The 23,912-nt window shown below is 40.8% G+C and overlaps 1 protein-coding gene across 1 annotated transcript in view; it reads left to right on the forward strand.

Moving 5' to 3' along the window:
- MED13L (mediator complex subunit 13L) overlaps positions 1–23,912 on the forward strand; it is a 177,858-nt gene that overhangs the window by 69,900 nt on the left and 84,046 nt on the right. The window contains exons 3-4 of the mRNA XM_088535278.1: positions 12,831–12,915; positions 16,384–16,467. Of these exons, the coding sequence (XP_088391404.1) occupies positions 12,831–12,915; positions 16,384–16,467 (169 nt within the window). The remainder of the gene's footprint in view (positions 1–12,830; positions 12,916–16,383; positions 16,468–23,912) is intronic.

The raw sequence follows: 23,912 nt of genomic DNA on the forward strand, positions 1-23,912 counted from the left end.
GGGCTGACTCTGTGATATGATCAAAAGATGTATAGCTTGTGACAAACATTTTGAAGTAATATTGGTAATAGGCAATGAGGAAGAGGAAATTATGCCCTAACTTTGAGGTTTTTGGATTAATTTGTTTGATACGATGTTAAAAGGGATTTAAAAGTATGTGGAGACCGAGAGGAAGTTGTATGAGGAGATCTTTAAAAACAAAGATTAAAAAAAAAAAAGAATAAATGTATCTTTGCAATGATGACACCTTGTCAAAAGAAAAGACATTCAAAGCAGTTCTTGTGAAATGCAAAAAATTGGAAGCAGCGAGAACATCAACCATACATTGCCGTTCGTATTTGCTGACAATTCCTTGGAAGTTTGTAGAGAAGGATGAGAATTTTAGGTATAAAACATAGTGCTATTGATTTTTTTTTTTTCTCCCCATTGCAATGTTACTTATTCTACATGCTGAAAGATATTCTGGGAAAATTAACTGCTGTTAAATAATTCATCTGTCTGTTTTTCTGACTTCAAAATTCTTGTCAAATGCAATGAAATTGTTCCTCATGCCTGAAGGTAGTAGCTTTGTGCATTTTCTGTGAACTGCCCTACTTTCTCTTGAATGTGGTAGATTAAATGCAAACTGTAGTGATTTTATTTTTTAAAATAACTAATACTTGTTTGTTGCTCTTAAATTTATTAAAAATCAAGTTTAGCTTTGCTTCCTATGTGATACTTTGTGCATGATGCATCAGGAGATAGATCTATATAAAAAATGTTGAGAAATGTGAACTGTCCTTAAAAGCTGGTAAGGCAATTTTGGTGCTAAAGAAACTTGCATTAAGAGGTGGTAGCTTGGGAGCAGCTAGATCCAGAGTTATTAATTGGGATTATCTTCACACTTGCTTCTGTCCAGCCTAGCCTAGAGGAATTAATTTTCTTTTTCTTATATTTTTATGCCAGAAGAGCAATATTTGGAGCAATAGTAATTTTTTTTTTGAAGGCAAGGGTATTTTACAGGCTATGTGGGCTTCAAATAAACAAAGCAGAAAGAATAAAAGAAAAGAAATTTAGCTGTAAGTAGTGTTAATCAGTTTTATTTGGCAGTTGCTTTTGATCTGGCTACAGAGTATAAATACTTTACAGATTAACAGGATGTGTTTCTATAGTAGCTTTATAATCACTTTGGAGGGGTAAAAATTAAGCAAAATGCAACCTTATTATCATTTTAACTTGGAAGCCCCATTTGCTGTCAGACTGTTTAAATACTGCGAACTAGGGAAGTTCTCTTGCCAGGGAAGCTCAAGCTGAGCAGGGCTGCCAGTTTGCTCTGATATTTCAGATGGGGACTTCTGAGCGTTAATTTACAGTGAAACTGGAGCTTTGGGGTTTTTAAACTCTGTGCTGCTCTGTGCTTCACTTATGTGAAGAACAGATGCAGTTCTTTGAGACAGTGTTTTAGCTATATTGCTGCATAGGTGACATTATTTTTGACATTAAATGTTTTTGTAGGGAAAATGCTGAAGTCCGTGATGGCATCTAGACGTTTCAGTTCCTGCCAACTGATGGCTTGATCAATTGTCCAGGAGTCGATATCGATGCTGCGTGTTGCCCGTGATACTCGGTCAGGCTCCGGAGTCGCTCGTTCAGCATGGGGAGCTGCGGGGAAGGCAGAGCCCTGGGCGGGCGCGAGAGGACAATGCGCTCGGGCCGTGTGAAGCTAATGCGGGACGACGGGGGCTGCGTGGTCAGCCCCAGCGGGACCTTCGGCTTCGAGCACACGGAGATTGCAGGGATCTCGGTGTCAGCTCCCATTTCAGTTAAGGCTCTGCAAAGAGCTGTGTGCGCAGGTCCTTCTGCTTGACAGTGAAGGTCTTTATGTAGGATGCACAAATAGCGGGTTCCTACTTACTGAGCTGTGGAAGGAGAAAGGTAGGCTGAATTGCAATCTGTTTGGAGCTGCGTTATGATTAAACAGTGAATTATTTTAATAAAATGACACAAAGTCTAATTTTTGTTTTCTATTTGAGCATTTTGCATTGGCAGTCATGCCAATCATTGCCATGAGCCGTCGGGCTGGATGCCCCGAACACCGGGAGCTGCCCAGCCGTGCCCGAGTCTGGCCGAGCCGCTTCCCGGTGGCAGCTCTCCGGCCTCGCCGAGCTGCTCTCTGTAGAGCTCCTGGAGCTGCACCTGGAGTCCAAGCCGTTTAGCTGGAAGGTCTCCTCTTTGCCTGTTTCCGTAGCATTGCCAGATATCATAAGCAAATGAAAGAAGTGCCATAAGATGCAGAGCTCTATCATCTTGTGCAGACGCGCGAAGCTCCAGGTGCAGAACACCCTCAGGTACAGTAAGAAGCAGGCTGGGTTTCTGCGTGTTCAGCTGTTGAGCAGCCCTTGGAGTTTTGGAGAGATTTGAGTAAGTCCTTTTTTTATGTTATTTACCCTTTTCAACGCTCTGAATGGGAGAGGGCATAAGAACAACAAGGCATTTAATGAATTATGGTAGAAAATCAGGTAGTGAAGGGCTGTGAGGACAGGGTTCAGGCTTCTCATTACCTCGAATGGGGAAACAAAGCCACAGAGAAGACTGGGGAAAGTAATCTTAAAGCATGGAAGATCTGTCCTGTTGTCAGAGCTTGTATAAATATTAGATGGGTGGTTGTTTGAAATGGAAGAGTTAGGGTCTCTCTCATTTTATATGGAAGTGAAATAATTTTGAGAAAAACACTTTTCCCTAAAATGAAGTAGATCGTTTAGTTGTCGCTGGACTTGTAGATGTGAATGTAAATGCCCTGAGACTTCAGGGAAGGCCGGTGTTGAGGGCGTTTACCCATTGAGGCTGACAGAAGGCATGTTCAGTGATGTGGGATTATCCCTGCCCTGGAGCAGTGCACATGTCTCCCGGGTCCTGGCTCCGCCTTTTGGGGCATTTTTGATGTTTGGACAACCGTGACTGCACAGGAATCCACATCTGCCCATTTAGTTTCATGTGAATGGTCTAATTTGTGTTTAGTTCAATTGCTTGGTAGGTCTGCAAGTCCAAGGCAGACACTTCTTGCCCAGGCACTCTGTGCTGTGTGTTTTGATTAAATTAAATCCACTTTTGGAAAACCTAAACTGTTTGCGAAAAAGATTAAACAAGACAGTTTGACTAATTGAAAATTGGAGAAATCCTGGATTCTTTTCATCGTAAAAGATGTAAATTGACTTTGTGTGTGCTTTATACCCTCTTACGTTTTTTTTCCAAGGGAAGTTAGTCCTTCCTTCTCTCTGTGTATGTATAAAGTAGACTAATTCCTTGTAGCCTTAACCACTATCTTAATAAGATGTAGACAAATTGTGTCGCTGTTTATTGCAGTAATCTTTGAAGGGCTGAAGTTCAGCAATATGTGTGTATAATAATCTTTAAGAGCAATGGGAAACCCTGATTTTTCCAGGATGGAATTGTCTGCAGTTTCTGTGCTTCTGCCACAGCCTAGTTTGATGCGGGAAGTACAGCAAGTCAACCCTGAAGTAGCTTAAAGGAGAGGGCAAAGGAGAGAGTCAGGTAGCATTCTTGGTGCCTGATGTTTAATGTGAGTTCAGCAACCCCCAAAATGATGTGGTAAAAAGATAAATTAAAGATGTGCTGTTATATTCACCGAGAGGAGATCCTGCATGTAGGAGTCCAGGAAAATTAAAGGGCAAAATGAAGTGGGTGATTTCTGGGCAGTGCTGTGCAGAGAAGCCCGCGGCGATGCCGGACTCGGCTCTGCATCTCTGCTGGGCGCCCTCGGATCACTGCAGCGATGGAGCCGTGACCATTTCTGACACTGTGGGAATCTCCATGGCGATGGCCTGTAAAGCAGCAGCGCGTGGTGCGAACAGCAGTGCCGGACGTGGCCGGGTTGAAGCACTGGCAGCGACAGCGCTGACGGCCGGCAGCCCGGGCAATGGAAATCTTTTTTCTCTCCTTTTGTAGTGCTATTCTTGTATATTATTATTTAATTTAAAAAAGAGCGTTCCAAGCAGGAAGCAGAGGTGTGAGGTGCATCGCGCTGGGGGCTTGAGTGCAGACCCGGCGGCCCCGTGCAGCAAACGTCCTGGGGTCTGCGCGGCCCTGGCTGTAAACAGCTATTGCTTACATAGCTTATACATGGGGTTATACCTGTGGTGACAAAGGGCTATTTAATGGCAGCAGCTGTTCTTCAAAACCCTGAGGTCTGGTGGGTAATTTAGTGGATAACTGAGGCTGAGCATTTCGAGAGCTTCCTAGCCATGCGCGGGGTCCTGACCAACTCGCCTCGTCGCCACTGTGCAGGAAACAAAATATTCTGAAGACCATGTGTGCAGTGATGCCACGTGTCTGGCTGCGTACCTGTGTCTTTGCAGGGGGGTTGGATTTGCATGGATCTTGCCCAGCCTTTCACAGAGACTCAGTGTGCAAGTTTGGTACCTGTGACTGCTTCTCTACAAAGTTATTCTACTTACTAGAGCTCTTTCTCATGGAGGGTTTTACTAAAAATAATAATAATAGAACTATTTTCTTTTCCTGCTCAAAATAGACCTGGTTTAGTATGTTTATCGTTGAACATGGTCCTTTTTTCTCTAGACTTGTATTATTAACGTGCGTGACCTTGTACCCTTATTTTTAAACCTGAAAAAGCTGCATGTGGGAGGATCCCAGCAGCGGCGCAGGCAGCTCCGGGCCGGCTCCTCATCGCTGTGGGTGGAAGCACATCCGGAGTCCGGCTGGACGCGCTGCAGATCCCAGGGCATCGCGGGTAGAGCTCGGCCCATGCAATTGCTAAATAAAACCTTTTCTTTTGGTTCGAGCTGAGTTGAAGTAGTGGCAGGTTGCAGCAGACCTGTGGGCACAGCGCAGGGGAGGTGAGCTTGCTTTGTGGGAGCCCCGAAGAGCGGGCAGAAGTACACGAAAGTGCCACTCATTGCCGAGACGTTGGCTGTCCTGTGTTCGAAGTCTGGCTTTGAAGGTCTACCGGTGTCCCAAAAAAGACGGGGTTGAGATGAGTTGCATTTGTCACCTTTTAAAAGACCTTAACAGTCTCTGACTTCATTTCAACTATTGCTGCTGCTTTAGTTTCTAAACTCAAAACAAATTTTCATTTTTTTTTCTTTTCAAAAGAAAGGAGCGAAACTGAGAGACTGGAAGGATATCTTTCTTTTGAAACATATTGTACGCATATACATGAACTTCAGGTATGACCGTGAACATTTTTGTAATGACACTGATATGATTTAATATGATCTGGAAGCATATAGGTTGACATTGCTTAACTTTACTCCAAATACCTACCGGGAATATTTGCATTTGTTTTATCCTTCCTGTTAACTTTCTGTTTTCTTTTTGTAAGACTGAAAAACAAAGTAATAGTGTGGGGCTTGCAAGTAATTCAAAGGCTACAGCATGGCACAGTGAGAAAGTGTAAAAAGAGGGAGAGAAATTACTGATGTTTACAGAAGAGTAAGCTCAATTTTTAAGTGACAGAAGGTAACTCCTTGGTTCAATGAGAGTGTGACGGAGCTGGGAGGTATTTTTATTTTCTTCCATGATTTGTGTGCAGACTGGGTGGAGGGAAGCGAGGTGGGAGCATGGAGATGTCCAGGAAGGTCACAGAGAGGAGTTTCTCTACAAACCCAACTTTACATGAGTTAGAGTCTGCTGTGATGCTGCCCTTGAAATTATTAACATAGCAATTAAACCCTGTGCAGGCCTGCAAGCATCTCGCAAAGCAAATGGCAGCCTCTGCGGAAGCGCAGTAACATCCTGCACCTGGAGCTGTCACTCAATCCCCCCAGTGCAGAAGCAGGGAACGTCCTGATGCTGGCTCCCTGGCCCCTCTGCCTGCAGCTGGATCCGTGGTGACATCCCGCATAGTTTGCGAATGAGGGAAGGCCTTCGATTCCTTCTGCTTTCCAAGTAGTGTTTAATGGAGGCTGCTTTTTTCCAAGAATAATCCATGCATTCCACTGAGGATGTTGGAACTTGCTGCTAATTACCTTGCACAGTTGCAGAGCCTCCGCTCCCTAGTGTGTTCTGCTCCCGCGGGTGCAGCGCAGGGCGCGCGTGTGCTGTCACCAACGCTGCGGAGCTTAAAGGAGAAAAATGAACCCTCCCGTTGCCGTTACCAACTCGGAGAGGAAGGTCTTACTGATGCCGATAAAATTCTGTAATTGTGCTTTCTTTGAACAGATGGAGATCTAAAGGCAGAAGCGTGTGTGTGTGTGTCGGGGGGAGGCTGCAGCGAGCTTGTGGCATCAGGGTTTCGCTTACGAGAGCATTGAGGTGGAATCAGTGAAATCAGGAGGAAATGAAAAACAAAAGGAAGAACAGAAACCTTGAGGACTAGGAAGGGAAAAAGAACCCCAAACTGGGATAATTGTTTCCTGGAATTAAGAAACCATGTACTATTTTTTTTTTCTTTGATTTTTTTGGGTAACTTCTATATTCTTTTGGTTATCTAATTTTGAATACCCTTATATTGGAGAGCGGAAGAAGGGAGTGAAATTTAAAAGAGTGAAAAGTTGAGAGCAGGAGGAGGAAGCGCCAACACCTCCCCAGAGTGTACTTATTCCAATGCTGCTTTCTTCTTTGCATCGCTATCCCTGCACGCTCTACAGAGCATGATGGCAATAATCTCCAGACTTTTGCTCCTTTTTGCTCTCTAGTCAGGTTGCTTTTGGCCAGTTTTCAGTTATAGGAAGTGATCCTGCAAGCACATATGAAATTAAATAGATTGAAATTGAAACAAGTTGGGGGAAAAAAAAAGAAAACCAAACCCCCAGTGGGACCGATGATCTGGGGCAGCTTCTAAATCAGGTTTTTGCAGAATTTCCTGCAGTCTGTTTTATTCTGGAAATAACTTCCCACTCTAATGTAGCAACAGTGTAAACATATATATAAAAAAAATCTGCGCTGTATTTGTGTTCATTTTACTCTTGAGAAAGAAGCAGTGGCTGTAAAAGGCATTTGATGCAAAAACCACGACCAAATTGCACGGTTTGATTTGGAGCCATACACATCTCGTGTGCGAGCGGCTCTGTTTTGCCTCACTATGGAAAGAGCAGAGTTCAGCCATAACTGCACACGAGTGTTGGACTGATGAGTCCAACACAGAGTGTGTGTGTGCGTGTGTGTGTGTATGGGGTGGCTGTATATGAGGAAGGGGTGTATATGCTTCCAAGGAACAAGTAAATAAATACTTAGATGGACCGAATTGTTTCTAGTGTCCTTTAAGATGCTGCATAGTTATGTGGTACACAGAAAATCTCAGTATAAATATTCAAAATGGGTGAGGAGGGGCAGGAAGAAGGAGGAAATGTAACATTCGCAAGTGTAAGCTTCAAGAAAAGAGGATTTGGGATGTCATGAGAGCGAGGAGGTGACAGAAGTAACATTTCCAGTAGTGCTAGCGCAGCTCCTCGCCTCCTGTCTGCTCCTCCAATAAACAGCTGTTATGCAAGAGGCCATGTGAGCTTGCGGAGATCAAGGCATCACGCTCGCCCCGCGGCACTCGGTGGCTGTAGCCTTGGAAGGTTTTATCTGTCCTATTGTAAAGTGCAGCTATCTTAGCTTCCTTGGCCACTTTGCTTGAAAGGTTTAGATTTTGTACAGAAACTGTGGTCTGTTGAAGAGGTAACTTGGTGGCTGAGCCGTGCTCTTCTGCATGGCTCTTCATTAGTAGTTCCCTGGACCCGCTGTGATATTCCAGCTGTCCCGGAGGCCTCGGGAGTGCCACGCTGCAGTGTTCCCGTGCGCGTGGCACCCGCGCTCGGCGCGTCCGCTTGCACAGGGCTGGCAGCCCCGGGCCGTTCTGTGTGCTCTCCCTGTGTGCTGCTGCCCTCCTGGCTGGGAGAGGGGCAGCCAAGCCCAATTCTCCGTGCTGTGAGAGGCAGGAATGCCGTTTCCTTCCGATTATAACCAGCACAAGGAAATGAGGTCTCTGAAGTCACTAGAGATTAAATTGCCTTATTACTAAATCAGATTCAACTCACTTAAACACAGATTTTACAAGATGATCAATGGCGATATAACAATGATCAATAGTATCGCATTTAATTGGATTTTTATGGGTATAATAGAGTATTTCAAAATTAACGTACCATTGCATTGCTTTGTTACTTTTTTAACTCCATTTTTTAAAAAAGGAATGATGCTTCAAAACGCTGATTAGTCTTTTAAATATTATTTTGGGGGCATGGTTAATAAAAATTAAAATGAAAAATTAAATGCTTTTAGTAATTGAATTTCTGCTTTTGTTTGAGTTGCTTGGCAGTGTTTTTATTTTTGTTTTTTTTTTAAAGAGCTTTCTACATTGTAAAAAACACAAGCGTACCCTTGCATTCTTCATCTTTCAGGATGAAGAGGAGAAAAAATATCAGAGTAAAATGAACATATGTATATACAGGGCTCAGCTTATGAATCGGAAGCAGCTGAGGTCGCTCCCTTTCCTCAGCAGTTGGACTTAGTCATTTTCCCTGGAAATAATCTCCTTGTCCCATGTGTCTTGCTTTAATCCAGCCGTCTTTCTGCAGTGTGCAGCAAGAAATTGATTTTTGGTAAGTTTAATGGGTGAATAACTGGCCCTGTCCCCGAGTGCTTTTTCGTATTTGCAGTGGCCAATGTGGGCCCTGAGCACGCTGTTCTGGTTAATGGGTTTCATTAGTTTTGATGCCTGAGGTAAAAGAAGCCGTAGGTGGGAAGAAAGGCTGTTTTTGATGTCTAGATGTTCGTTTCAGCTGTTGCTGCAATATGATACATTAAAAGGAAATATGTAACATAGCTCTGAGGAAATATGTATTCTTTGAAACTAATTCTACTTTTAAACTGCCTAAGACAGTGTGATCTGAATTATTAAAATGAGGGTGGCTGAATTTCTTAAAGGTAGAACTAGTCCTGCTGTGACCGCATGGCCTAAACTTCCTTGCTCCTCCTCTTTTTTCTTTATTTTCGGTTTTGGCATTGAAGCAGAACAGATCTGTTATTATCTTTGTGGTGTCTCTGCTGGGAGACCGAAAATTTTTGAGGAATTTGCTTTGATATTTTGCTATGACTTCGCTCCTTGAAGTTTTTATAATGGTTGTTTTCTGCTAACATGGCTGGCTTCGACAAGGTGTCAGGCACACACCCTTGTAAGACTGTAATATCTCTGATTAGAAAATAAACGAACAAAACCCGATGCCCCAGACACTGTGCTGCTCAGCAATGCATGTTAAAATGATAGTATAAGTCTAGATTATTCTAGATGCATCTGATTATTTTAAAATCTGGAGGATTTAAAAATGAACTACTTTTTTGAGCTGGTGCAAACAAAATGATAGCAAGTATGAAAACTCTTAGCAGAAAAATGATTGACTAATTCCTTTCCTGTACAGAGACTCACAGTGACATTCAGCCCCTCGGCGCTCCCTTCACGATACCTACACTGCACTGTATTTTATTTATTTATTTATTTATTTATTTATTTTTACAGTGCTGCAAGCAAAAGGTTTTTAAATTTATTTTTGTGTGCAGTACATCTTGGATAATGGCAGGGTGCCTATTGCCATACTGTTACTGCAACAGTAACTTTTACTGCAGATATCTCTGTGAGCTTAAACAGGGTCATTCTTTGCCACTGTAAAGATTAAAAGGTTAAAGCAGTGTTTTATTAACATTGCAGTGAAAATGTTAGGAGATATGTGTATTTTCATTTTCTTTTATAGATTGTAGCAACAATGCCTCTTCACATAAGTGACCCTTATTGGGGACCCTCGCGGGTGGTGCTGGGCTCCCCCACAGCCCTCTCCAAATGGGGCTGTTACAAACACCAAATTGCATGAGACGAGCTGGGCTCTGGAAGTGGGTGACTGTCAGTAGGATATAGCGGTTAGAGTGGACACGCCAGGTGAACGTGTACATGGGAAGTGATGAGTGGCCTTATTGTCCATCTTGTATGAGTACCATCCATAGAAGGATGAGTTTTTGCTGAGGTGATAACTAGACATTAACTTTGTTCTGATTTTCTCACATGGGAAAAAGTGTTTAAGACGGTGAAACTGGTCACCAAGGCTGTAGAGAAGGACATGGAGACTTGAGGGATTGGCCTGTTCCACCTGACCAAGGTGGTCCGCCCTGCCCTGGTGGTGGCAACAACTTGGAAGTTGTTGGAAGTTCTGCCATCTGCTTTGCTGCTTTTCCAAACCTCTCGGCTACTCGGACAGTAGCTACCTGCTCTGTTGTGCTGCTTCTTTTACTATAAACTGAATCTTCCCTTGGTGGCTGCCCTAGAGTCGTTTGTGAGAGGAGCTTCCACGGCTGTGGCGGGGTGTCTGAAAGGAGCTGTTCCTGCTGGAGCAGCGGAACAGGCCTTGGGGCCAGGGTGCGGGTGAACCCGTGTGGCACCTGCCCTCTGCTAGCAGGGTGCCGGGAAACGCTGCCGGAGAAAGTGCTGAGACATGGACGGGAGTTGAGAGCGTCAGGTGTTGCAAACCTTGCAGATCATTTTGGAGACAGATACAGAACAATTATTTCCTGGTATTCAGCCTTGTGTAAGGTAGTACATAGAGGGAAGCAAGAATTAAAAATGCGCTTTGTGGTCTAAACTTTGGCAATGTTTCAGGTTCCAAAACTTTATAGTTGGCAGCGGTGCGGGCTGAGGCTCGAGGTTTTGCCATGTTTGGTTATCGTCACCTGTTGTACCTTAAAGCTGCAATTTGTCTTGGTTATTTATAGATTTTTCTTATGAAGGCTGTGGATCAAGATGCCCCACAGAGTGGAGGAAGTGTGAAATTGTCCTGGGATTTTCGCTCCTCTCCCATTTTCTGGCAACAGGCATGTGCGCGTACGGGGTCCTGTAGTTTACAGGGGAGCTGTACCAGGCAGGACTGCTATACAGGGCCAAAAACTACCTGCTTACCAAGAGCCCAGTGAATCTGGTATTAATCTGCTGTAGAGTTAATATCATAGAGTGTACAGCAGTGTGATCTGATCTTATGTGCTTTGTAGTCGATGGGAAAATAATATTTGCAAAAAAAAATGTTTCAAGAGATATTAAGAACTATTTCTGTAATTGGGTCCCATTAGCTGTGCATGTGGTGGATCAGAAGAGGAGCAGTGGAAGAGTAGAAGAGTAGTGAAAGGTGGAAGAGGAGTAGCATGAAAGCATCAATACTGGGAGATTTTCTATAAAAACACAGAATGGGTTCTGTCATTTTGCGTGGAATTCTCAATTCAGATACTAATTGTACTAACTATGCTAGTGCTGCCTAAATATTTGAATCTTATTTAACTGTGAGGTTTTGGTAGAAGTGAAATGAGTGTGATATCTGTTATACTGTAACATGTAACTGCAAATAGGCTTGAGAATTGATTAGTTGTTGATAATGGTGATTCCAGTAATATTACACTTTTTAAACATCGTTAAAATTCATTTTGAACATTATTTTGGAAAAGGGTAATTTTTCTTTGACTCAACAGGCAGAGGAGTTTACTCTGTTAATGCTTAACTGAGGAGAAAAGCTGTAGTGTTTCTCTGTGTCTTGGCAGAGAGCAGAATTGCTGTGTTAGAGAGAGATTTTATAATTCCTCTGTCATTAGGTGCCATGCTGCACCAGCCCCATGGGAGTTTTTATGGTGTCAGAAGCCCTGATGCTTACAGAAATTATTCATCAACAATTCTGAAAATACGCTGAGATTCTGATAATTCTCAGTAATGCTAATTTAAAAGCGAAACCGAGGCCACGTGAAGGTTGGTCTGGTAAACAGCTATGGCGTGTCACATATTTAGCATCACTAAGTTTTTGCAAACATCCAAAGGACCCTTACTGTTTTCTAAGGGAAAGCTGGCTTGTGGTTTGCCCAGAAGTAAAAGTCCAGGGTTTTGTGGTTTTGGGGAAAAGTCTGGAGTTTTGTTTTCTTCTGAGAAAGTAATTTTGCTATTCATTAAGGTGATTCAGGTATCAGGACCTTGGTTTCCTCACTCTGTGAAAGGAGAGACACTATTACCAATGTTAGCATTTCACAACCTTACATGAAGGGAAAAAATGCCTCTCTGAGGTTTTCCTTTTTTTTCTTTTTTCCTTCTACTTTGAGAGAAAGTAGTGAAAGTCTACTTGCTTTCTAGCTTTGGGAGGAGAAGTAGAGTTACGATCAACACTAGGCTGTGAGGTTTTGCAGCACTGTTGGCAATATTGGTGTTTTCTGTAAAGTGTAAACTACTTAGCTTTTCTTTAAATATGACTAAACTACGCTAAGTAATGTCTGCATGGCAGGCATGCTGCTGAAAGGTTCCAGCCTCTAATTTGTCCAAGGAGAAGTGTTTAAGTGTTTATTCATTGTAACTCTGCGTTTGTACAGCTCTGCTAAATATTCCTGTTACTGCAGACCTGAGCTGATGAAACTTAGTCCATTCACAAATTCTTACTTCTTCACAAAAGAACTACTAGTAGCTTAGAGTCCAACAGCAACAGAGCTGAGACCACAGCTAATATCGAGGATTGCACTGTGATACTCATTCAGGTGCCTGGTTTGTGCTGTAGCCCAAGTTCTCACATCTTCATTGGATATATGGTGGCTGTAATATTTGATGACTGCTTACAGCACATGTGTATGGAATAGCTTTGTGTACTTTGCAGTTCTGATTTTGATTTTTCTGTTTTGATTTTTAGAATAAAACACATACTGGTGTGTTTTAGTCTCTTTCTTCAGTGATTGAAGATCAGTTTAATTTTGGTAGTTGAAATAATTTTATGAAACATGCTATTGTCAAAAAGTTAAACTGCTGGAGTTATGCTTATTTTCAATGTCTGAACTGGCCTTTTTTGGGCATGTTGACATTTTGTGTGTTTTCTTCTGTTTTTTTGTAGTGGTAGAAGAAGGACTGTGGGAGAATGGACTTTCCTATGAGTGTAGGACCCTGCTCTTCAAAGCAATTCATAATCTTCTGGAAAGGTAAGAGATACAGAATTCTGTTCTTCAGTTAGTAATATTCGTATTACAATTTGATTGGATTTGTACACAGTTTTCAGGGTGAAGTTTAGAAGTTCCAGTGTCTCTGGCCCCACGTGTTCTACTCTTGCCTTCTTTCATCTTGATCATACATATGGCTAGACTCGCACTGTGACTAGTGTCACAGTGACTAGTGACACTGGTATCTTTAAAGGCTGTCAGCTCTTAAGCTTACTGACTGTTTTGTTATTAGTCCACCAGTGTATGACTTGGCACCTTCTCCTTCTTTCTCTTTGCAGTTCTCCATGCCACTACTGTCTTTCTGTGTTATATTTCAGCTCTTCCTTTTTTTTTTTTTTTCCCAGCTCTTCTAGATTGACAGGTAATTGGGTTTGCATTATGTTTTTATGAGGTTTCCATGAGTGCTCCCTTGCTTAGCAGTTAGCTGCCCATAGCTGCTAGCAGGAAACCAGCTGTTATATTTTCCTTTTTGATTTCATATGTCTTTTTAGGGGACTTCTATCTAAGTAATAGAAAATAAAAACACAGGCAATAAAATAGGCAATAAAAATGCAAGAATTAAATTCTCAGTCTAGAAAGTTCACTTAGTTGTTTTGCTACTGTGCAATGCATAAATAACTAATAAAGACATTTCACATGTATTTCTTACCCAGTGATGAACTAGGAGCAGGGTTGGCTGCATGGTCCTGGGAGTCCCAGCTCCATGAGAAGCAGTAGAAATATATGCAGGGTGGAGAAAAAAAGCCTGTATTCACCTTTAAATTAGCTTAAGTTACTGTAAACCCACCTGTAAGAGGCCGTTCATTTTGTTAGCCCTAGGTTTGGTCTTCCTGGCTGTTTTAGAGGTGCCAGCCGGAGGGTTTTCCCCTGGGTACCAGTGCGCTGGGGCTGCCCCAGGGCACTGCCACAGACCAGTCCCTGCCGGTCCCGGCCGGTTCCAGCTGGATCCAGCCGCCCTGGGAGCCACTTGGAGCAGCCCAGGTGCTGGCAAAGGCACCTCAGTGTGGAGCTATTTCAGTTCTGTTTTTCTCTTAACACCTGAATCTGCGATCCAGAGCCCATGTTAATTGGCAGTAAATTAAATTAAGTAGAAATTTCCTGGGGTCAGAGTATGAAGAAACCATTTAGAAGGTGTTAAAAGTTCTGAGGACGTAATAGTGAAAATATCACTATACTCTTTCATAATCGTTAGTATGTCCTTATTGAGTCTTTTTTTTTCTTTTTCTTTTTTCTTTTTTTCTTTTTCCCCTTCTCTCTTTTTCTGTAATATCAGAAGGATAAGAACTCAGGGAAACTTTCAAACATCTGTATTGCTTAGGAGGAAAACAACACTCATCAACCTTCAACAGAAAATTGAACCAAGGACTCACAGCTTTGTCCCAATTTTATATGATTAAATAACTGCCTTTAAACGCTTGCTCATTTGGGGTTTCATGCCCAGCATTTTTAAATCAAGGTCATTGTTAGAGATTACTGTTAAATGTTCTGGTTACTCTTGAGTGAATATATAGCAAAAAAAAAAAAAAAAAAAAAAAAAGCAAACATCTGTCATGAGTTGTTCGCTCAGCTGAACCGCTGCGATCCATGCTTCCACGATCGCGTTTTACATTTCATATAGGATTACAGCTTAATTAACCTGAGATTTACTACAACATGTGAGAGGGTGGCTGGTTTTTAAGGCTGAGTCCACAGATGAAGAAGTTCTGCTGGAAAATGAGCTGGAGGTGGCTGTTACTCTATGCTGGTAAGACCTGCCATCATGCAGATATGGCGATGTGCTGTCAAAGCGTTTTTTTGCAGGTGAGGATTATTTTCTTTAGGGATCAACAGCCTTTATAAAGAGTGCTGACGTTAAAGACCTTCTTAGATAGCAATTTTTTTCTAGTTTTTTTTTTTCCCCCCACCATCAGACGATCAGTGTGTTTTGTTTGCTGTTTTGGATTCCAAATTCAATTTAAGATATTGGTATAAGGTTGATAGCAACCGAATGAAAAACAGTCAAACAAAAAAATCCGCTATTCACATATGGAACTCTAGGATTCTTTCTGCTTTCCATGAGAAAGTACTTCTGGTAGAATTTTCCTCAGCTTAACTTTAACTTTGGAAAGCCCTGCCAAGTTACTAATATTTTCCTGGTTTTTCTGTATTATCTACATTGTCTCATTCACTTCCTGTTTTTCTGGTCACTAGGTATGCTTTTGAAGTATGGATCATACAGTTTTTCTAAGCTTTGCAGAATGTACTCTTTTAGAAGATTAATGTGTTTTTTGGCTGTTCTCTAGCAACCACTGTAGAAATAAACTGTTGGAAACCAGAAGAATGGACAAGCATAGTTCTTCCATCCAACAAATTAAATACTGGTTAGATTTGAAATGAATAGGGAAAACGGGACTGCACTGGGAGTCTTCTAACCTTCCATGATCTTCCTCATACCTTGAATATTGCCTGTAGTCTGTAACCATGTTGCAATAGAAACCACTAGCAACAGCCACCCAGTTTTTCCAGATTTAGAAAAAAAATAGCATGTATCTTACTGAAAAGTAGGCTTTAATAATAAATTTCTGAACAATTAAATTTGGGCAACATTGTCAAATGCATGTTTAATGTATGAAACATTTGTATTGTGTGGGTGTGATGCTAGTCTGGTTTGTCTGCACAGGTGGGCTTGGAAAGCTTTAAACCTTACTTCAACTTGTCACTCTGCATTTGATTACTGATTATGTCTCCTTGCTGGTTTTTTCTTAAATCCTCGGAACCTCTTGCTTCCTTAAAGAAACTGTCTGCCTTTAATGGGGCCACAAAATATGGCTAATTTATTGCTTTGTCTAGTGGTGTGAGAATCTTCTAATTGAATAGAGGTTTTCTGAGAGAGCAAACAAATTGCGTAAGTTTAAACATTTGAAATCAAGCTACGAATTGTTTGAGAAGATGCTAATTATTAATTATTAGTTAATATAATTTCCCCTAATTCATTCACCTCTGAATACTGTATTATTGACATGCCAAGCATACAAATGCATACTCTTTACCATAAAGTCTCAGAGAGATGCTGTATAGCAAGAGATTTCCTTATGTATACCTCAGATTATCTATTTGTGAGCTATAAATCATCTCTATTCAAATGGGTGTTGAAAAACAGATCATTCAGCACAAAGAATAGCTTAAAGAGGGAAAGGTTTTGTCAGAGTTGGTGGTGATGGGGCGATGTGTGTGAAGATGAGTATTACTGACAGCATCATGAGTGATTTATTTGATTATTTTTTTTCTTCATGATTATAGTGGGACAATAAAAAGTTACAATGGTACAGAGGACTATGAACCCAGAAGCTACAAAGTCGTTTCCATATTGTGGAAATTTAGCTGTTCAATCTCTTAGATTTATTGTCTTCACAGATTTCTTAATAAAATCTTAAGATGTAACTAGTGATTGTTGCTGTAATTATTTTCTAGGTGCCTGATGGATAAAAACTTCGTAAGAATTGGGAAATGGTTCATAAGACCGTATGACAAGGATGAGAAGCCTGTTAATAAAAGGTAAGATGATCCACATTGCAAGTACTACTGTTGTCCGTGTTGAGTTATGGGTGCTGATACTTTGTTTCTGTCTTTGGTGGTAGTTTTTCTTTATCATGTAAAAAGAGAAAAACAGATACAATTTGTTCACTTCTGTAATACATACAGAGTAATCAAGAAAACTTGCAGGTTTTGTTTCTGGTCATCTGAGCTAAAGGCAAGGTAGGTATTTATTCATTAAATGCACAGATGTGCCACATTTTTGGGATTTTGCATAGCATCAACTTGTTACTCTCAGTGTACTCCAGAACCCCAGACAGTCCTAACAAATCAATTGAATTTCTGGACATTTAACACAAACCTGAAATTTCAAGCAGTAAAATAAATAGTGTGTAAATTTACTTAATTGTCTACTGATTTAAAGATGCCAACCTTGATGTATAGTTTTCCCTAATTAAACAAGCTGACAAATGGACCTTTATGGTTGATTAGCATGCTCCTCTGGCAGCAGCATAGACATGGAAAGAGGGTAACTGCCTCTACTTGCTCATCAGCGTTCTGCTAGCACTAAAGGTTGCAATGTTCTCAGATCTTCTGGTACTTGCATTTATAGTCATCCACTAAACAAGTTCTGTCAAAAATAATCTGAGCTGAGCTTAAACACAGATTTTCTAACAGGAATCATTTTGACAGAACTGGGTTAGGAAGTGACTAAACATGTAGTTGTGCCGGAAGATGTGAAAGGTAATGAGCAATTGGAGATGAACTGGGGTGGCAGCTTCTTCAGGCAGCATAGCTACAGTCCAGCATCCTGTCTTTCCCCTTTCATCTCCTTATTGCACTGCATGGTCTTGGAACAGCAATGTCTTTTGCCTCTGTTACAATGTAATGTTCAAACAGCTGGCTTGACTCTACTCTGTAGCAGGCTTTGTTTTAGCAAGGTGATTCTAGGCAATAATTGTTAGATATATTGTGGTAATTAAACATGGGCATGTTTCATTTCTAAAAATGGAGAGCTTTCACTTAGCATGGGAGTTCTCTCTGTCACTAAGCGGTCTCCGTGTGAGTGTGTAACCTTTGCAGTTTCCCAGTGGCAGGAAGTCCTTGAAAGGGACGCTTTTCTGCACGCCTTTTTCTGTCCTGACTGCATATACCAACCTTCCTCCTGGGGTCTCTGCAGCTTTTCTGATCACGCCAAGATCTAATTTAGTTTTCGGGAACATTAGCTCCCTAGAGCTGTGCAAGAAGTAGCGTGATACTAACTGTTGGAAAAGGGAGACAGCTCCTTTCATCAAGAGCTGTTTGTTTGATAAACTTGACTGCTGCCTTAGTGTGCGAATGAAATGTGTTTGAGTCCCTCCTGTTCGTTCCTGGTGTGCATCAATCCACAGACCTGTAAAGCATCAGCTTCCATAGGCAATGTCTGTGCAGAACAGCAGCAGCACTGTTATGGGAGGCGCTCCTGCTTCAGAGTGCAGATATTCTGGCAGATTAGTGGGTCTCATGTCTTATTTATGTGCATGTTGGAACAAATCACTGGTACAGCGGGGTGGTCTATAGGTGGAAATTGCCCTAGTTTTTAAGTGTGTATACATATTCACATACATATATCTGGTCTGGAGCATGTTACAAAATAATAATAATAATGTCAAAATAAAACTGAATTATTCCAGTTTATACATTACTGGCATTTTAATAGTGAATTCTCATTAACGTTGAAGAATAGACCTTTGAATTGCAGAGGTTAGTGGTTTTTGCTGTTTTGAGATTTTCTTCCTAAAAGTTAACTGTCACAACAAATACTGTAGAGGCGCAACAGTTTTTAAGAGCTGTTCATTAGAAATATTACTATGGGCAGCTTGTGGGGTGTTTTTTTAATTCTTCTGTTACAAGTACATTGGAGCTTACTACCATCCTTCAGTAGGATTAGTTAAGCTTGCAAAAATTGGCAGTAGATTGTGCTTCGGACAATAACAGCTAATAAATTAGTCCCCTAAGTCTACCAATATTTGAACTGTTTTATTTAATTATTTTTTTCTTCTCTCTCTCCCATCCCCCTGCCACTTCTCTGTTCAGTGCAGCACATTAAGCTATCTCTACAAGTAATTGATGCCCATACTTCCATATAAATTATTTGAGGAATTCTTGCTTTAAGCAGGTGGTTGCCATAGGTAAATCTGTGGTAAATTGTAGGTAGTCTGTGCTGAAAATGTACTACTTTTTTTTCCCCTTGAATGGGGAGACTGAATCTTTCCACTTTGAATGGAGAAAAACTGAACAGATGTCATTCTCAAAAGGAAATAAAAATGTTCCTGAAGTCTGCTTTTCCTTTTTATTATTTTCTCTCTCTTACCCCAGTATAATTGGAATCATCTCAAACATACAGAGCTGCTGAGTTCATTTCAGGAATATACCGAAAAGTCTTGGGCTGGTGTAAACAGGGAAGGAGCAGGACTCAGGAGACTGGCTCACAAGGAGTAAGCTGACTTGGGGACTGTGATTCCTGTGAATGGAGGAAGGCGGCAGACCTGTGATTTTTAGAATGAAGTCAAAGATGAAGCAGAGCATGGCAGTGGTCATGACCTACTTAGTCCTGAGATGCCAAAAGGAGATCCAGGAACAATGGCTGAGCTTCTGAGGCTGGACTAGCAAAAACGATGGGCTGAGGCTTTTGAGCCTTTCCAGGAAGAGAGCTGGAACAATAGAGAGAGTTTCAGACAAGCAATGCAGCTGCTTTGCTTACAGTGGGAACCAGATGTTTTTGACAGGAAACTTAGTGCAGAGTTTGTTGGGTTTTCTTTCCTGAATATCATTTCTGTTGGTAGCATTTTTTAATATTATGTGACACTAAATAATACTTCATGTTTTATTATCTGTTGTACAGCAATGTGTGCTTAATATATGCCTCCATGCTCCTGCTGGAAAGTGTTAGACTTGCTTCTTTTTATTCACCTCTTTCTAAAGGAGACAGGTTTGTATGAAGCTTACAGAATTTGTCTGATAGGAAGCATTGATAGTGAATTCCATTTTAGTGAAAATTCATCTTCAGTCTGCTCAGAATTATTTTCCAAGTTCTGTGTGAGGCTTTTGGGTTTCTGAAAGCACTGCTATAAAATGTTAAACATCTTATTGGCAAAAAAAAAAAAAAAAAAAGAGCTTCTCATCCAAGAATCTGTGCTATTTATTTTAGTGTACTCTTTTTCAACTGTGCACCAAGAAAAGAAAAAGAACTATGTGAAAAACTTAGGTTAAGTTGTTAAGCTATTTTAAATTTGCCAGATGAATAGATGAAACAAATTTGTTCCTTTTTGTGCCTTGTATATTTGATGAGTCAACTCTTCTCCTGCCGCTATGCCCCAAGTCTATTATTATTTTTCTAAATATTTTAGGAGGATGTGGAGGAGGGGCAGTGCTCTGTCAATGAAGTGTTTTGGAGTTGAGACTCCGAAACTCTCTTTCTCATTACTAGGTGAGAGTTGAAAGATAGGAGTGATGTGCAGGCATCCACATTACCCTCTGTGCATATGTAGCAGAGAAGATGGAAGAGGGGAAATGCACTTAGGCTGCAGTAAAACACATTCTTTGTCCCGTTGCAGTTTCAACTTGGGCTTTTGTTAAAGATGGTGTCCCACAGAATGTTTTGTAGGAACTCTGCTGGTTACAGTTCACAGCTGACAATGAGGGCCTTCTGTGCTGCTTGGCAGAATATAAACATTTTATAATGAGCACGTGGAATATGTTAATAAGTAGGCTGTCCTAAGTATTCACATGTCTACTCTCCCCATTTTGTTCTAATCTAGTGAAATTTTGCTTAACAGTTCAGCCAGTGCACTGGTATCTGATCTTGCTCAGGGCTATGCTCGTTTGCATGTATCAAAATAAGGCATTAACCAGTGACAGTCAAAACCAGAAAGTGTTAGGGTTGTGGGGGCAAGGGGTAGAAACATTTCAGGCTTTCAGGCTTTAATGTTGATTTGTATTATTCCTAAAGTGATGTTTTTTAGGTAATTTATAAATTAAATAGTATTCTTTATTCAAGCATCTGGTGTTTTTCATTTAATTATCAAAGTGTTTTTTAAAAGATGGTAAGAAGTTTTGCAGTGCATATTGGAAAACGTGCAATGAATGTGTTAATGCACACTGCACACATTACAGCTATCTCAGCACGGCTCCGCATGACGTAGCTCTGTCCACTGTGTTTTATGAATGTCCTTCAGCGAGTGCAACAAGAGCCTGGATTGGTATATGTGCAATGACTACCACCAAGGACTGCTTTTTTCATGATATCACTGAATCTTGTAATTCCTTTTTCCTGGGGTAAGAGCATTAAACAGACAGTGACAAAACAACCCCAAGCATCAGGATTCTTCAGATTCCTTGACCTTTGCCAATCAAGATAAATTCCTGGGAACAATGGAAAGACTGTCCGCATGGGGTCATTGCTAAGATGTCAGAGGAACAATCTTTTTAGTATGCTCTATACATCCAATTCATCTAATTCAAGTGGTGCTATACAATATCTTACACAGCTGTTTGCTGAAGGCGTGGAACTCGGCCAGCCACTCAAGGTAAAGCATAAGTGATGTTGATAGGTAGGTTGTTAGTAAGTCACTTTTGCGGTATTTGATGTTTTGTTGATAGATGCAAGTTTGAAATTTCGTCTTGGCAAGTCTACTCTTGTCTTGATGACTAAGATTATGTTATTGCAGTTGCATCTCTGTGAATACAGCATTATCTCAAAAATGGAACTGCTGTTTATTTGCAGAATTGAAATTATTGCAGTGTTTGTGGAGTGCCTTTCTGTCTCCAGCACCTACAGTGTAGGTTGTGAATCCCTGACTTCGTCCAGAAATTGCAAAATGTGGGCAGAAAGGCATGAAGTAGAATGGTATGCAGCAGAAAGCTAGAGCCCTGCATTGGCAGAATCTTAGAAAAGGACATTCATGAGCTCGAATCGTTTGGCTACTGCTGAGTTTCGAGCTTACACATCTCCAAAGCATGATACAATACTGAATAATATCTACCAGTTTGCAATGAATTCCTAGTAGAACTCTTATGCACTTCTGTCTTGAGAAAGAAAAATTCCTGTTGGCCCTGCTCTCTGCAAAGACTGTCTTTTTCCCTCGTGTACGATGCTCCAGCCAGTTGAGATATTTGAAATGCTGTCATTGGGTATCACAGAGCCTTTGCAATTCCATTTCTGTCAGCCTGAGTTTTGGCTTTCCTTCTTCCTTCTGAAATACTCTGAATCTATTTTCAGCGCAGAGTTCAGCATTTCTTTGTGGGATTTTGAGGAAGATGGAATGTATGGGATGTGTGTGTGAGGATATATGTGTTTCCACATACAGCCTGCAACCACAGTTGAGGTAGTTACTTAAACCATTTTTAAGGGTAGGGTATGGCTGCACTTGCTTTTGTGGTTTTCAGTTTGCGATATTTATCAGTTGTCTCAAGAATTTTATAGATAAGGACTCTTTATTTAGGAGAACAGTTTAAAGGGTTGGAATATGTAGAATAGGGGCACACAAATGGCAACTAGGTCAAGAACACTGTGGTTGTAAATTTCTGTTGTCCTTTCTTTTTAAAGGTTTACTCTTATTTTCATAGTTGAAGAATGACTTATCCTGAAATATTAATGTCTTCGTTACTTGTCTTTTGGATATATTAGTGTGTCAGCCATTGAACTTCAATAATTATATATGAAGCCTGGCTTAATCAGGACTTGGTGACCAATTAGGGAAGTCCCACTAATGTTTAAGCTCCTTTTCTCATTATACACTCACTATTGGCACAGTATGTAAAGGATAAACTAAGTGCCCCTGATGTGCTGTTAATTAGATTTGTCAGGACTCCCAGTTGTACTGTCTGCCAAACACAAGTGTTGTCAGGTACTGTATCAGTAATGAATTGACTTAAGGGCTTTTGTAGATATTTAGAGGGCCTTAGTTTTGAAAGGTTACTCTGTTGCAACTGTAACTGTATTTATAGCTTTAACTCTGCTGCGCTGTATTGTAAGAACATTCAGAAACAGCAGAAAGTGTCAGGTTTGTGCACTCCTGAGAATCAGTTTGGATTCTGCGCTTAAATAAACTGATTGTAGATATTGGCACAGCTGTACGGGCTTGTGGCCTTCCGAGTTCTGGGAAAACTGTCGCTGTGAGGGGATTTGTTCTGAGCTCATTTCAGAAATAAAACAACTCTTCACTACTCTTCTGTTGTTCCCAAATCAAAAGGGTGACTAAAACCAAAAGGTTTATCAATCTCTAATCGAAAACAGGAAAAGTAAATTTCAGTTGAAAACATTTCACTTTCATCATTTAATTTAACATCAATAACTTCTCCATTTATTTTACTGGCATTTTTATGCTTTAAATTTAGCTTCAGAAATCTTGAAGTATATTTTTGTATCCGAGTTACTGTTTTGGAGGGTGTGATTTCTTTAGATTGCTAGCCTAAAAATTATTTGCAGAGCTTTAATATCAAAGGCATAGACTAAAACATAATTGATTTTGATGCTGCCAGTGTTCTTTGTTTATTGCCTCACTCGTCTTAGGGGGGCAAAATTTCGCCTCACTCGTCTTGGGGGGACAAAATTTCTCAGTCTCCAGACTGAGCAAATTGTCAGTGTTTGAGAAAATACATTGACTGTTTTTCCCCTAGCTGCCAGCATGGAATCATTTCATTTTTTCTTCATTCAGTTTTCCTTGTACTCAGGTTTTGTCTATGTGTATCTTCCACCAGTTATCACTAATGTAAACTGTAGCAAACGGTAGAACAGGTATTTTAAAATATTGCAAAATAATGTTACCTTTGTCCAGGGCTGCTCTGTCATACTGTGCAATCAGGTTGCTTGTTTGGGAAGTCACCAGAGGATGTGATAGAAATTGTCTATTATGAGACTGACATAATATCAAAGATGTTATAGAAATGCATATTCTTGCAAGGTAATTGGATGAAACCATTTTTAAAGTGAAAGTGGTAAATTACACAGTCATTTGAATTCTTTTAGTGTTTTGGCTTATTAAATTTGCAAATACAACATAATACGCAGTTTTAAAGTACCTTGCCTGTAGTATTAATTTACTGCTAGTTTAGAAGATAGGGAACTTAAAATATTCGCTATATCATAAATAATATAAATATAAATAATTCTTCTGTGTAGGACTAGTAGTATAAGTAAAACTATGTTCCTTTTAATAAGGAACCAATGGGTTGTAGTCCTTCACATGGCTAAAATGAATACTGCAAAGGACCCATCTGCTATGTACACTAATTACACTGTCGATACATCTTAAAATATATCATTGTTAATGAACTCTGCTGGCTCCAGTTGCCTTGGCAGCTGAGTGAAGCAGGAGTTCTGAAGCAGGGCTCCAGTCCCTTGGTGACAGTATAGAGATGATGCCTGCTGCGTTTCTTCACACTCACCTCTTTGCCACCTCTCTCACAGCTCTGTTTGCTTCTGA

The sequence above is a fragment of the Tinamus guttatus genome, unplaced genomic scaffold (genome assembly GCF_059628265.1).
Source record: "Tinamus guttatus ecotype Peru unplaced genomic scaffold, ASM5962826v1 Tinamus_guttatus_pri_ptg000628l, whole genome shotgun sequence".
In the NCBI taxonomy this organism is placed as follows: Eukaryota; Metazoa; Chordata; class Aves; order Tinamiformes; family Tinamidae; genus Tinamus; species Tinamus guttatus.